The sequence below is a fragment of the Onychomys torridus genome, chromosome 12 (genome assembly GCF_903995425.1).
Source record: "Onychomys torridus chromosome 12, mOncTor1.1, whole genome shotgun sequence".
NCBI lineage: Eukaryota > Metazoa > Chordata > Mammalia > Rodentia > Cricetidae > Onychomys > Onychomys torridus.
Genome location: NC_050454.1, coordinates 64,528,063 through 64,543,739, shown reverse-complemented (window position 1 = coordinate 64,543,739; position 15,677 = coordinate 64,528,063). Strand labels below are relative to the sequence as shown.

At 40.3% G+C, this 15,677-nt stretch overlaps 1 protein-coding gene across 1 annotated transcript in view; it reads left to right on the top strand.

Moving 5' to 3' along the window:
* The window catches only part of Ltn1 (listerin E3 ubiquitin protein ligase 1), a 53,670-nt gene extending 43,166 nt beyond the window's left edge, over positions 1–10,504 (top strand). The window contains exons 26-30 of the mRNA XM_036203362.1: positions 3,387–3,558; positions 4,729–4,949; positions 5,567–5,761; positions 7,820–7,987; positions 8,731–10,504. Of these exons, the coding sequence (XP_036059255.1) occupies positions 3,387–3,558; positions 4,729–4,949; positions 5,567–5,761; positions 7,820–7,987; positions 8,731–8,793 (819 nt within the window). The 3' untranslated portion in view covers positions 8,794–10,504. The remainder of the gene's footprint in view (positions 1–3,386; positions 3,559–4,728; positions 4,950–5,566; positions 5,762–7,819; positions 7,988–8,730) is intronic.
* Positions 10,505–15,677: the final 5,173 nt, after the last annotated feature.

Sequence of the window (15,677 nt, the reverse complement as noted above, 5' to 3'; positions counted from 1 at the left end):
AAATGCATGCCTTTTTTCCCCAGAGTGAATCTTGGAAATGGGGCTGGGCCGTTTTTTTTCTCCTAACAGAATGTAATCAACTGATTTCTCATCTTTAGGGAAAGGTCTGGTCATGATTTGACTTTGTGCTAGCAGTGATTTTAGAGAATTGGAATTAGGTCTTGCTGTTTTTGGAAGCCACCATCTTTTTTGTTTTGTTTTTCAAGACAAGGTTTCTCTGTGTAGCCCTGGCTGTCCTGGAACTCACAACTTTGTAGACCAGACTGGCCTCAAACGCTCAGAGCTCTGTCTGCCTCTGCCTCCTGAGTGCTGGGATTAAAGCGTGTACCACCACCCTCCGGCTTGGAAGCCACCATCTTGCTACAGAGATTCAGTTGCTACATCACTGAAAACCAGTGTTCTGAGGATGGGCTTCGAAAGACTCTACCCAGTGACATGAGCCGTGTTGCCTGTGTCAAAACTAACCCAGTGAAAATAGCCTAACAATATCCAGTTACTGCGATGGCCACTAGATGTCTCTGTTATTTCACATTTCAGAAGAAAGAGCTCAGTCTTTCGCACCCTCATTTCCTGCCTCTGCCTGTCATACTCATTTTTCAGATTGAATATTGTTGTGTAAGTCCAACTCAAATCTGCTGCCTCAGCCTTCCCAATTCTAACATTATAGGTGTGTGCTATCCTGTACGATTTTACCTTTAAAAAAAAAAATTATTTTTATTTTCTGTGCGTTGGTGTTTTGCCTACATATATGTCTGTGTAAAGGTGTAAGATCCCCTGGAACTGGAGTTACAGACAGTTGTGAACTGCCACGTGGGTGCTGGGAATTGAACCAGGGTCCCTTGGAAGAGCAGCCAGTGCTCTTAATCATTGAGCCATCTCTCCAGCCCGAGATTTTACCTTTTATTTCTTCAGAAATACTCACACTTTATTTAAAGATAAGCAAACAACAACAAAACCCCCTCTTCTTGTCAGTTTTGAGACATGGCCTTTATCCTGCCTCAGCCTCTGGAGTGCTGGGATTACAGGTGTCCACCTGTGAAATTACCTTGGGAATTGTCTTCTACAGTCAGAACAGAAATACTTAGTTGAAGACTTCTTGTCTAAAGTGGACATAACTGTTTCTGACATTCTTTTATGAATTCTTAAATTATACTTTGTTGTTGCTTATACCCATGCCTTGGTACAAATATATTAATTTGTACACTTTTTTTTTCTTTCTTTGTTTTGTTTTGTCTTTTGAGACAGGGTTTCTCTGTGTAGCTCTGGCTGTCTTGGAACTCGTTTTGTAGACCAGGCTGGCCTCAGACTCGGAGATTTGCCTGTCTCCACCTCCAGAATGCTAGGATTAAAAGTGTGCACCACTGTAGCCTGGCCAAGTTTATACATTCTTATATTTGTGTATTTTAGGGGAGATCACACGAGGGCCAACATTGATCTAATTGCTAAACAGAATATTTTATTTCTCATCAGGCCTGTTTTTAGGTTTAGTACTTTTGCTGATGCTGTATTTTAAGAGTCTCTTGTGGAGCTTTTAGATTTGTTCTAAAAACATTATTGATGTAAAAAAAAAAAAATGACTGCAAATTTGGAGTTTGGTATATATGAAATTCGTCTCCCCCTGCCATCCCCCAGACAGGGTTTCTTTGTGTAGCCCTGGAGGCTGTCCTCACTCTGTAGACCAGGCAGGCCTCAAACTCACAGAGATCTACTTGCCTCTGTCTGGCGAGTGCTGGGATTGAAGGCTGCGCCACCACTATCTGGGGAAATGTGTCATCTTAAAGTCACCATGTTCCTTATATCAGGAAAATGGACATGAGGCATAGTTTTGATTCTTAAGATAGTGGCAGGAACTTAAGGAGATTGTACAGAAGCTTTTCTTGTTAAGACAAGGCCTTCAGTGCAGCTCTGGCCTAGAACTCAAAAGATCTGCCTGCCTGTCTTGAAAATGCTGGGATTAAAGGCATGCACCATGGGCCCAGCAACAGCAGCATTTTCTTTTTCTTTTCTTGAAAATAATTTTTTCCATACAATATATTCTGATTATGGTTTCCCTCCTCTACTACTTCCAATTCTTCCCCACATCCTTTCCCCTCCAATCCACACCCTTTCTGTTTTCCCTTATCTAAGGAATAATAAATAAGACAGATCAAAACCAAATCAGAATTAGACAAAACAACAAGAAAGAAAAAGCACAAGAAACATACCTACACGTTCACATATAAAAACTGAAAACTGGGGCTGGAGAGATGGCTTAGCAGTTAAGAACACCGACTTCTTCCAGAGGTCCTGAGTTCAATTCCCAGCAACCACATGGTGGCTCACAACCATCTGTAATGAGACCTGGCGCCCTCTTCTATATACATAATAAATAAATAAATCTTTAAAAAACAAAAACAAAAACTGGAACCCGTAATATATACATGCAAAAGGACCTGGAAGGTAGGAAAACAGACAGCAGCATAGTGCCCTGACTTAACATTATGAGACAAAAACAAACAGAAGCTCCAAAGATGCCACTGAATTCCTTTCTGCTGGTCATCTGCTGCTGGCATGGGACCTGGCCTTAAGAGGAGTTTGCTTCCTCGGTGGGACTGATGCTGTGAGGTCTGTGGAACAAAGGAAGGGCTCATGGTGTAACTGCTACAGAGACCAGAGCAGTAAAGATGTGGAGAGACAAGTGGTTACGAAACATGAGTGTCACACAGAGTTCTGGGGGTGCTCCCAGGGTGCCAGATTTTCCTAATTTTAAGAGGGACTAGAAGTCGATATTTTTTTAATAGAATTTCCTGTTTGGTGGTGAAACAATTGTGAAGACATTTTGGGTTACTCATTCGTGTGTTCTGTTCTAAAAGAATGCTATAATATTTGATATAAAGTTAACCTTGAGAATGAGATTAGTTTTACTCAGGAATTTGCAAGATTAAAGGCTGTGGTGTGGAAGGAATGTGTGGGAGGGTGTAGTTGGTCATCTGTGGGGAATAGCAACTACATAGTCTTGGCTCAAATAGAGCCTGCAAACCAATTTGGCTGTATTATTGATGGGGAGATGACTTGAGAAAAATATTAGAAGTATATCTCTAACATAAGGAGGGGCACTGCTAGTTGATGGGCAAAAGTGCAGTGCCACGTCCTGTAGGCATTTGGGAAGTACGGATGTAAGTGTCAGGTATAGGAGTCTTCCTGTAACGGAGCTGTCAGTCACTCCCTCCGACACTCTGCTTTGTCAGGACAAGTTAGTGCTCTGCCACTGAACTGTATCACTCGCTCTTCCTTCTAATTCCAAGTGTTGAAATACGTTTTATGGTATCATTGCATAGTCTATTATAGTTTTTGTCTTTTGTCTTGGCTTAGTTGAGTTTACTAATACATTCTTTGCTTTCCTTCAGCTTCGTGCTCTGTATTCAATGTATCTTCGGAAAACTAAGAGTTTGAATAAATTACTCTATCATCTGTTCAGACTTATGCCAGAAAACCCTACTTATGGAGAGACAGCTATTGAGGTATCCAATAAGGACCCCAAAACATTCTTCACTGAGGAGCTTCAGCTGAGTATTAGAGGTCAGTGGTCTACATGGGTGCATCCTTCTTAGCGATTTGACTGAGGCCACGTTGTACTAAACTTCCTAGAGGTATGGAGGAGAACCCCAAATGGAAGTCTTAACTCTGGGGGTGCTGAAATGCAGGATTTTCTAAAATTTATCTGGTAGAACAAATTGCTGGATCTTATGGATAAGTAAATAAAGAATTTCTTTTGTTTTTGGAGTTTAGTATTCTATATGAGGTGTTTTTTGTTGTTGTTGTTGTTTTTTGTTTTTTTTGAGACGGTCTCACTGTGGCCCTTGCTAGCCTGGAATTCTGTAGGCTAGGATGGCCTCACACTCCTAGAGATCTAACTCTTCTGGGATTAAAATAAGTTTGAAGTTTTAGTTGAGGAGATGGGCATATAGTTCGCCTGGCTGTGTTGTCATATTATAAATTTATCTGAGGATGCAGCATGTGGTGTGAAGTTTGGGGTGCTTTTTTTTTCTTTAGACTTATTTTTATTTTTTTATTTTTTATTTATTTTATTATTTTTATATATGAGTGTTCTGTGTCTGCACTACATTTCTGCCCACAGAGGCCAAAAGAGGGTGTCTGTTCTCTAGAACTAGAATTACAGACAGCTGTGTGCTACCATGTGCGTGCTGGGAATCTAGTTCCTCTGCAAGAGCAACAAATGTTCTTAACTATTAAACCATCTGTTCAGATCCTGAGATCTTTTTGTTTGTTTTGCTTTTGTTTTTGAAGACAGGGTTTCTCTGTGTAGCCCTGGCTGTTCTGTAACTCAGAGATCTGCCTGTCTCTGCCTCCTGAGTGCTGGGAGTAAAGATATGCACCACCACTGTCCAGTTGCAACTTTTATAATAAAAACAAAAAACAAAAAACAACAACCACCTTAAATGTTTCTTTTTTTTTTTTTTGAAAAATACTTGTCCCATTTCATTTATGGTCTTTTGTGTGAAACATGGGATATTATCTCTAGACTTTTCTGTGTCTGTGGGATTTTCACTCCTGTGTCTTGTTGTTGTAGTTCTATTTGAGTGTGTAGGAAGATGCTGATCCCCTGAGTTGGGGGTCGTTGTCTGTTTAATGAGCTGCCACACTGTTGTTGAGTAAGGACTATATTGTTAGCCTGCTCTTCTAGGTGAGAAGTACGTATCACTGACTTGGAATTTGTTTTTTCCTCAGAAACAGCAACTCTTCCGTACCATATTCCACACTTGGCCTGTTCAGTCTATCATATGACTTTAAAGGACCTGCCTGCCATGGTCCGGCTGTGGTGGAATAGCAGTGAGAAGCGCGTTTTCAATATTGTAGATAGATTTACAAGCAAGTATGTCAGCAGTGTTCTTTCTTTCCAAGAGATATCTTCTGTACAAACAAGTACACAGCTATTCAATGGCATGACGGTTAGTATTGTCTTAACTTTTCCAGGAAACAAATACCTTTGATACCTTTGATTGCTTATGTCAATCACAAACTGTAACCTTTTGATTCAGAATTTATAGAAAACTGTCTGCCTTGTTTTCTGATTCCTCTGTGCCAAGAAAGATAGAGTGGGCATCCAGCTGATACTTAATACTATGGGTGCCTTTTGACTGTTCAGCAGTGCTTTGTTGTGTTAAAACCTACAAAAGTTAGGTAGTTTCTATGAGCAGTTAATTGTAAGACAAACTGTATATGTCATAAAGTGACTCTAAAGCATGCTAAAGTCTTTTATGTTTGAGACAGGGTCTCACTTTTAGCCTTGGTTCACCAGAAACACACTACGTATATGAGTCTAGATCACAGACATCCATCTGCCTCTACCTTCAGAGTGATGGAATTAACAGCATGAACCATCACACTCTGCCACATGCCAGGCTCTTAAACCTACTCTTTAAATGCCTGATATCGATAAGTGATGTGTTGATCTCCTTTACCCTCCTAGGTAGCCTTCAACTGTTAGTTGATCTAGCAAAGTGTTTGGATTTTTGAATAACAGGAAGCTGTTTGGTAAAGAAAAAATACCTTTCTTGTATTGTAGGTTAAAGCGCGAGCTACCACCCGAGAAGTGATGGCTACTTACACCATCGAAGACATTGTCATTGAACTTATAATCCAGTTGCCTTCCAATTACCCCCTGGGTTCAATAACGGTGGAGAGTGGGAAGAGAGTCGGGGTGGCTGTGCAGCAGTGGCGGAACTGGATGCTGCAGCTGAGCACCTACCTCACCCACCAGGTCTGTCTTTGCCGCCTTCCAGCCAGAGAGACGTCTGCTTAAAGAGCAGCTGAGCACAAGGTGTAACCTCTGCTGACCTGACAAATGGCAGATCCTTGGCTAAACAAAAACACATTCCTAAATGACCTGAAGCTGCCATCATTGCCTTACTTTTCAAAGCTCTGAGGAATGTTCTGTTGGTCGGCAAGGATGGGCTTTATTCCACTGACACTGCCGAAGGTGGAGAACAGCACGTGGAGTTAGAGAACTTGGGGGCTCTCCTGAGAGGGACTAGGTTGATGAGTGCGGCTTTCCCAGTAGCTTTTGTCCCTGCATTTCAACTTGCCTTTGAGCTAAACAATCATAAATCTACAGTTTTGTTTGTATGTTGTAAAGTATATATTTTAAGTACAGTACAATAAGGGAAATTATTTTAAAGCACATTTACATTCCATTATTGTAAGTCAGTTGAGGTCAGATGATGTCATCACTGATAGTTGAAAATCAGAAAAGCTATTCTGAATGACTTAATTTCGCTAGAGAAGCTGGGAGTAGAACACTTAGAACAAGGATTGGTTCAGAAGGCTTTAAAGTCTTTTCTGGGTTTTTTTTTTTCCTTTTTTTTTTTTTTAAAGAATATCTCTTATTTTTTCTAGTTTCCTACATATATACACTGTATGTTGAGCATACCCACTCTCTGTTTCCCTCCCCGACTCCCGCCCCCCCCCCCCTCGCTCACCTCCCATCCTCTTCCCTCCCCGAAGAGTCCAGTTAATGCTGTCTGCTGTGCTTCCGTGGGCTGGTCTTGTTGGCTCAGCCTTGTGCAGGTGGCCATGGCTGCAGTAGTTCCTAAGTGCAGAAGCCATGGCCTGCCCAAAGACAGCATCCTCACAGCCTCTGGGGCTCACATTCTTTCCGCTCCCTCCTCCAAGATGGTTCCTACTCTCTGAGTGGTGGATTCTGATGCCTCATTTAGGGCTTAGCAGTCAATTGTCATTTATCCTCTCAGCATTTGACCAGCTAGGAGTCTCTATAGTGCTGCCCACTTGAGAGAGAGCAGCACTTATCTGTGGGTTTGAAACTTAAGTGTTTAGAAGGAAGTTTAAAAGCATGCTTGTCATTTAGCAAAACGAAAGTAATAGGGCTGTGGGCTTTTGAGGAGGGAATTCCCTCCTGTGCAGCAGGCCACCGAGCCAGTGAGAAAGGTGCTGTTATCCCAACAGACTGTCATTATTGCACCAGTAGACAGGGACATCTTGCCACATTGTAGCAGAGTTCAGCCTGGGTAAGACAGTTGATGTCCTTTCTCCCTCAGTGGCCTACATAGCACCTTCTGGCACTGGGTATGCAGGGAGGAAGGGTTCATGTAGTTCTAGTTTGATTTCTCTGTTTGACCACCAGAGTGTATTATGTCTTCTTATCTAGTTCTGGTGGGCAGCCGGGGTAATGGTAATAGTTTTGTTGTTTGGGGGCCTCTGGTACCTTGCTAACGAACCGGTCATGCAGAGGTAGCAGCATTATGTTAAGATTTTCTTTAAAATTTTTTTTTTTTTTTAAAGAGAATACAGTGTTTGGGTAAGGGTATAGGTAGGTGGATAAAGGGAATACAGTGTTTGGGTGGGGGTATAGGTACGTGGAGGCAGATCTGAGTGGAAATGGGGGGAGCTGGTAGATATGGTAGATACGTTCAAAATACAGTGTATGAAATTCTCAGAGATTAATAAAGAGCCTAAATAATATATATTTAAATAATTTTACAAGATATGGGTTTCTATAAGGGTTTCTCATATTCCCTTAGCTCACTAACTTCCAAACTCCCCCTTTTCTTCTGTTTCCCTGCCTGAATCTCACTTAAACCTTTAACCCCCAGTATTTCCTATAAAAACTGTGAAAAATTAACATTTTTTCCTAAAAATTCAGAGATTATTTAAAACAACATTTAGGAAAGTTAGGAGATAATATAACCAACCAGATTCTCCTTTCAGAATTAAATTTCAGCTTTGAAATTTGTGGGATTGAATAAAAGTAACATTTGGAGGCCTTCAGTGTGTAGTGACTCTCTTTCCTCTTTCCTTACAGAATGGAAGTATTATGGAAGGCTTAGCATTATGGAAGAATAATGTAGACAAACGTTTTGAGGGTGTTGAAGATTGTATGATCTGCTTCTCAGTTATTCATGGTTTCAACTATTCTCTTCCCAAAAAAGCCTGTAGAACATGCAAGAAAAAGTTCCACTCAGCCTGCTTGGTAAGGCAGAGAGAAATTTCTTCCATGTTTTGTGCTCTGTGTAGATGTGATATTTATTTGGAAGATGGTGTGTAGGGCTGGTAAGATGGCTCAGCAGGTAAAGGAAAGGCACTTGCTGCCCAAGACAGGCAACCTGACAAGAGTTGTTGTCTGACCTCATGTCCTGGGCACTGCACATTCCTGTCATGTAGATACCCACAGTTTAAGGAAAGACGACAGTATGTGTTTATAGAAGACATTAAGAAGGAGGTTTCAAAATCTGAGGTGGAACATGGAAGCACTTTAATGAGTGGGTACTCTCATGGACCTCTTGGCACTCAATGAATTGATGGTCTTTGAGATCTAGACCAGGACAGGAGGCTCTAAGACTTGACTCAGCCATCCATCCTCAGAGCCTTTGGCTCTTTGTAAACATCGTATTGAAAAGGACACTGATTATTTCTTCATAGATCTTCTACCTTAGTTTGCTTCATGAGCCTAAGTATACAGGGCCAAGGGATCACAGTGCAGCCTCCAGAAAGAACATTTAGTTATGTTAATTTTGGAGATGGGAAGGCAAAATTTTTAATATGTTCCCATTTTCATTTTATCATTTAGATTACCATATATATGGTAATTTATAGATTATATTCATTCTTTTACTTGTGAAAGAATTATTTCCATATGTTAATGAATTGAATTGTATATGGTAATCTAATAAACTTTAAAACTCTATTCTAACATTAAACCCTTTTCTTTTTCAGTACAAATGGTTTACATCTAGCAACAAGTCCACTTGTCCACTCTGTCGTGAGACCTTTTTCTGAGGTTGTTTTTTTTTTTAATTGTAAGTTGTCCCGGCAGTAGGTCAAGCCAGAAGCAATGGGTTTGACTCCATCTTGAAGTGCTGACGTGAGGAACCAGTGAGCATGACAGAAATGGCATCTCCGTTGATGTGGTCCGTACATCAGGCTCACTTCTCTTTAGATCGCTTTGTAAATCTTTGGAAATTCTTTTCTTTTACAAGAGAATATTACATATTTGAGAGAAAATATTTATATTAATGGTTTAATCTCTTTGTATATTTAAAAATAAATATATCTCTTCTCAAAAATACCCTAAATTATAGAACTGAAATTTGTGAAAGCATTAGCTATATTATAACTTATAAATAAAGTTTGTTGGTTTGTGTTGTAGAACAGTCCAAGTGTAAAATTGAGAGCTGATTTATATCTATAGATAAAACTTAAGATTTGTTTGTTAGTGATGATGGAAAAATTAAAAATTACTCTGATTTTCATAGATTGTTTTCATGATAAAGTGACACTAAGCTGTTTACATCCATATCCAGAGGTGTTTGAAGTGCACTCTGAAATTCACATGGAAGATGGAACTGAACTCCAAGAGGCTCTGTTGAGAATTAGGAAATTTATAAATTATATTCATGACATGAATCTTTTGCTTGTGAAAGAATTGTTTCCATATGTTAATGAGTTTTGAACTGTAAATTTGTGAGTGAAATTGTTACTCAGTTTAGTGAGTCTCCAAAGAGTAGAAATTTGAGGTAAGCAGTTATTTGATTATTTGTAGAGTAAAATGGTAGTTGTCTATCAAGAAAGGAACAGATAAGTATGCTTACTAAAGCATGATGATGTGTGGAAAAACCAGTATTTAAAAATACTGTAGGAGACTTTAAATGTTGTTAGGAAGTTTGCTATCCGTACTGGCCATGGTTACACCAAATCAGGAATTGGGGGAGCTAATTATTTAAAACTTTCAGAAATGAAGACTTTAGCACTAAGTAAAATTAAGTCTTTAGTATTGTGTTTTTGTTTTGGGACAGGATTTCACTGTGTAGTTCTGGGAAGGTCTGGAACTTATTATGTAGACCAGACTAGCCTGGAACTCAAGAGATCTGCTTGCCTCTGCCTCCCAAATGCTGGAATGGATGAAAGGTGCGTGCCACCAAGCCTGGTGAAATGAAGTCTGAATAGACTGAAGTGTTTAAACAAGTAAAAACCTGCCTTGGCTACAGTACCATTGCCTTTAGAAACTATATCCAAAGTATGAGGTATAGAAATTTGGATCTTAGGCTAATTTTATCACAGTCTTCCATTTCCTATCTAGTAGTTAGGACACCTAGAAGGTCAGTTCATCTCTGCAAATGTTTAATTAGAAGGTACAACTCATGTCAAATAAAATTACTGCTTACCATGAACTGCTCAACATGACTATTAATGAAATAGTATGAATTTGGTCAGAATTACAGTCCAGAGTGAGAACTATGTGGGTTATAGATGCAGCATTGGTTTGCCTGTCTTCTGATTTTTTCTGTGTGTAGTATTTATTATCTTACAGTCTTGAGGTTCAGGGACAGAGTGAAGTGTAGATATCAAAATTCTACTACCTCTTCTTAACCCCTTAAGACATTCTCTTACCTTTCTATGTCTGCCTCTGACACAGTAATCTCAAGGATTGTGTAATACCCTGTGAAAATTTTTCTTTAAAAGTGGTTTTACAATAAAATTTTGTTTATAACCCTTCCAGTATTGGCTCTTCTTGACTTCTGACCCAAAGTCCAAGTAGAAGAGAGTAGCAGAGCTCAGGCTTCCTGCAGCCGTGAGAGGGCAGCAGGTTACGGGGAGGAACTTCGTACTTGGTACTCTAAGTACATTCTGTAAGACTTGTGTGGATAGTTGTCAGCTCACTTCCTTGCTATGCTAAAGAAAGCTTTCTAGAAGGAAGACTGAAATCTAGAATTCCACATTCAGATTTCATTTTAGTTTTAATGACACTCACATACAGGATACCAGCCTTGAAAATTTTATCATGAAAGATCTTAAAATTGCCTGAGAATCAAAGCCCCATTACAAATTTACTTAAAACCCCAAACTAAATAGCAATTTTTAAAATTTATTTTTAGTTCTTATTTCTCTCATGATTTAATATATTTATATGCATTTCTATAGTTTAAATGTTAACACAATAAATTTTTATGGTGTGAATAATTAATTATGCCATTAAATTCTTTCAAAATACAAAGTATTTCAAATATACAAAAAATAATAATAAATCTTGTACTCTTCCCATACTATTTTGTCTATTTGATTCTGATTTTTATAGAAGTAAAATGTTCCTCTTTGGTATTCTCTGACCCATCTTCCTTCTGCAGAGCCAGTTGCCTGTTGGGAAGTGTGTGTGCTTCCTTCCTACTTGAGGGTTTATACTTTCTGCTGTGTGTTTGTGTCTGTAGAGAATGCGTGAAGTTGAAGGTGCTTTCCTACTCCGTATCCTTTGCAGCCTGCCTCTTCACTTGCCTGCGGTTTAACAGCCTCCCTGCCAGTCTTCCTAACAGCTGTTTCGGCAGTTTTTGCTATTTTGAGCAAAAAGATATATATGTTTTTGTTTGTTTGTTTGTTTTGTTTTTCAAGACAGAGTTTCTCTGTAGTTTTGGAGCCTGTCCTGGAACTCACTTTGTAGACCAGGCTGGCCTTGAACTCACAGAGATCCACCTGCCTCTGCTTCCCGAGTGCTGGGATTTCAGGCGTGCACCACTGCCCGGCAAGGATATATTCTTTACCACCTTTCCCCAGCACATGTGGTAGGCGCTCTGGAGGCATGAGTTACAGTGGAATTCAGGTAACAGGATGGGTAAACTGTTGGTTTACATGATGTCGAATGGCTCTAACTTGGCTGCACGTTGGTACCATCTCACAGTACAGTAAGAGGGTTCTAGTTCGTACTTGTCACTCAGGCTTAGTCTTAATGACATTTCCCGTTTCTAGTAGGACCGCTGTGAGCTAGGAAAGCATGGTACAACTGGTCTATCTCCTGTTATCTTTGTTATGATTCATATTTTCCTAACTATGGAGAGACCCAGTTTCATTCATTCTTGATGGTCATTATTTTACAAACATGTCCACAGTTTATGCTTATTTTTCTACTAGGTTACTTGTATTTTTAAATTATAGTCACATAATGCTTTACTATCTAGTTAAGCAGATAGCTTGTCCTCAACTTGGTGTTTTGTGTAATCACCATATACTATGTATGTATGTATGAATTGAAGACAACAGTGTTCTAAAATTAAAAAACAAACCACGTATGTTCTACGATGAATTGCTAAAGTCTTATAAAGAACCTGGAGCCAGATATTGGAGTTAAAACTGAGAGATCAGAGGAATAGGACAAGCCACAGCTAACCTCACCTCACCAACTCCTCAGTCTCCAAAGAGACATACTTCCTGTATACCCATGCCTATATGCCTTTCTGTTCTGCCATCTCACTTCCTCTCTCCACACAGCTACATCACTTCCTATCTGTACAAACCTCCAGACCTCTATGGTTAGTGCTGGGGTTGAAGGCATGTGCTACCAGGCCTGGCTGTGTTCCCAGTGTGGCCTTGAACTCAAAGAGATCCAGGTGGATCTCTATCTCCTGAGTGACAGGATTAAAGGCGTGTGCTACCACTCACTGCCTGACTTCTGTGTTTACTATAGTGGCTTTCCCCGCCTCTGATCCTCACATAAGCTTTATTGGGGTGCACAATGAAAACATCACCACAGTATGTGACTTTAATTTCAGTTTTTCCATTTAATTAAATTGGTCACTCTTTTCCATTTTGATTCAGCCATATTTTACGTCTTAACGGTTTTATTAGGGTTCTCTAGAGGAACAGAACTTATAGAATAAATGTATATATCAGAATGGCATACAGTAAGAACAAGCAGGCAAAGAGCAAAAACTTGCTTCTTCCATGTCCTGTAATATAGGCTGTCATCAGAAGGTATGGCCCAGATTAAAGGTGGATCTTCCCACCTCATAGATCCAGACTTAAAGTGGGTCTTCCTATCTCAGAATGACTTAATTAAAATCCCTCACAAATATGCTCATCACCTGGGTTTTAGGTAACTCCAGACATAGCCAGGTTGACAGCAGGCATCCCAATACTCTAAAGTGTTGTTCCTCCCAGGCAGATCTTCCCTCACCAAATTTTATAACCCAACTCTTTTTCTGCTCCAAATTAGAGGTAATAGAAATGTTATGTATCTGTGATGGAATCCTCCAGTGTCTGTATAGATTTGTCTTTCCATTTTGCAGATATTCCTGATAAAAGGTCTTATTCAGGGTGTTCACCTGTCTCTGGTGGCTTTGACTTACTGTGAACTTTAAGAGTAAGGACTCCTTTCAGTAACACCAAGGCATCCTGTAATCTGTGTTTTTGATACCCAGATCTATAGGGTACTTGGGGGTAAGAAAACTTAGTTTCACTGAATTAGCATATGAAGTGATAATGAGCTTAATTATGGCATTTTCATGTGTCACTACAGTATTCCATTTCATCTCTTGTCAGCATCAGCTGGAGGCATGGATACTGTTTCTGTCCATTACAGTCTGGTAAACCTAATGTACACTAAAGGAAGGCATGCCAGGGCTTCCTCAGAGTTCTCCTCGAACACAGCATGCATGTGGTATAACTGATGAAGACACACCAGTGTTCATCCTAACTGCTCTGCTGTAGTAATGTGTGCTGCTCTTGTGTCTGCCAGCAGCGAAACTAGCTGATGTGGGTTGCAGGCAGGGTAAAATCAGCAATCCTGTACATTCTTGACAGTTCAGTGTGGTGGACTTTCCCCTTTGGAGTTTCCATTAGTGCAGCTTGCTAAAGCCAACAGGTTTTCACCTACTTGTCCACTCCCCAAATGTGGTACATTGGTAGCAAGACCACAGGTTGGAAACAAGTGTTCCTGAGTACCTAAGGTACAACCTGCTCCTTCCCAATCTTCAAAGTCCAGGCTGCGTGTGAGCTGCTCTGGCACTCTGGCCTTGTGGTCCAGCAAACTCATGGTGTCTGAGGTTGTAATGGCAGGCAGGGATTCCATCCAGGGCCTCTGTAGTTGCAGGCCTTCTGGATTCTGGAGTAAAACCCTGCTAGTAACACAACTGCTTTTGCTTTAAGTGACAGCCCCTGGCCTGACACTGTCTGTATCTTGGCAGATATGAATAAAGAATATTGAACACCAAGTTATCCTGACTCTAGTTATGCTATCATGAACTGGGAATTATCATTTTATTTGAATATGTATATAATGTATATTGATTATAATTGCCCCTCATCCTCCTCATACCTCCTCAACTTCATGCTCTACTTTTTGAGTTACATACACAGTGCTAGAGAAGGTGGCTTACTGACTAAAAGCACTTACTGCTCTCTTTGAGGGGACCTGAGTTTGGTTCCAAAACCTGTGCTGGATGGTTTAAGACCATGTGTAATTCTAGTTCTAGGTCATCTGGCACTGTCTGCCTCACATGCAGCATGTATTCACACACACATACACACACCTTTAAAAGATTATATCTGCCCAGGTGGTGGTGGTGCATGCCTTTTATCTCAGCACTTGGGAGGCAAAGGCAGGTGGATCTCTGAGTTTGAGGGTAGTCTACTTTACAAATCGAGTTCCAGGACAGCCAAAGCTGTAACACAGAGAAAACCCTGTCTCAGAAAACAAAACAAAACGAAAAGCTTACCTGTGTATATTTTTTTAACTCACTAAGTCTAGGCAGTGCTCCTATATCCATATGGGTACAGGGCTGTTCACTGAGCATAGGCAATGTACCAGTAGCCACCCCTAAAAGAAATAGAGAGGGAACGTGGCCACAATCCCTGCAAATTATATCTAAGGTTACCTCTATAGAAGGTATATGGCTGGACTTTTTGGATGACATCACTGGCCTCTGGTGGGCATTTATGAGTAACTAGAGAAAAAAGTACCTTCCTGATGAATGCCTGGTAGCAGTCATTGAGTGGTGTTATTTTGTTCAAAGAATGAAACAACACCTCCATTTGAGTTTTTATCATGTTTATGATAATCCACTGTTAATTATTTAATATTACCATTGTGTAAAACACATGCCACCACAAAAGAGTGAAAGGTCTTTTATTCCTGCAGTTTACCTCCCACGCCTTGTTATGTACACACATCAATAGACTGCCTCGGCTGGATTTTCAAAATAGCATGTATGGGATAAAATCCATCTGCAGCTTCTTTGCACTCAGTTGTAACGAGCTGTCATGAAGCCTCTGGTTCAGGGTCTACACAGCGACTCATTTCATAGCTATATGTTCAGTGGAATGGATAGTTGGCATTTATTTTAACCAGTGTCCTTTCTGATGGACATTTAGGGTGATCATATTACTTTGCTATTACATATAGCTAATGCTATATCAAACAATTTCATATATAAATATAACAAAATGTAAATTATAAATAAAATATATACATTTACTTGCACACCTACAGAAATACCCATATACTTGAGTCCCTGAAAACAAAATGCCCCAGCTTAACATCTTTTTCTTTTTTAGGTTTATGTTGTTTTCTGTGTATGGGTGTCTTGCTTTATGTATGTATACCACATGTGTGCCTGGTATCCAGGGGTTAGAAAAGGGTAGGATCCCTTGGAACTGGGGTTATGGGCGGCTGTGAGCCTCCATGTGGGTGCTCAAAACCGGACCCTAAACCTCTGTTAGCAGCCAGTGCTCTTAACCTCTGAGCCATTTATCCAGCCCTCACCTTTTCTTCTTCTTTTTCCCCTTGAGACAGGGTTTCTCTGTGTAACCAGTCCTGGCTGTCCTGGAACTCGCTCTGTAGACCAGGCTGGCCCCAAACTCACAGAGATCTGCCTGGCTCTGCCTCCCGAGTGCTGGGA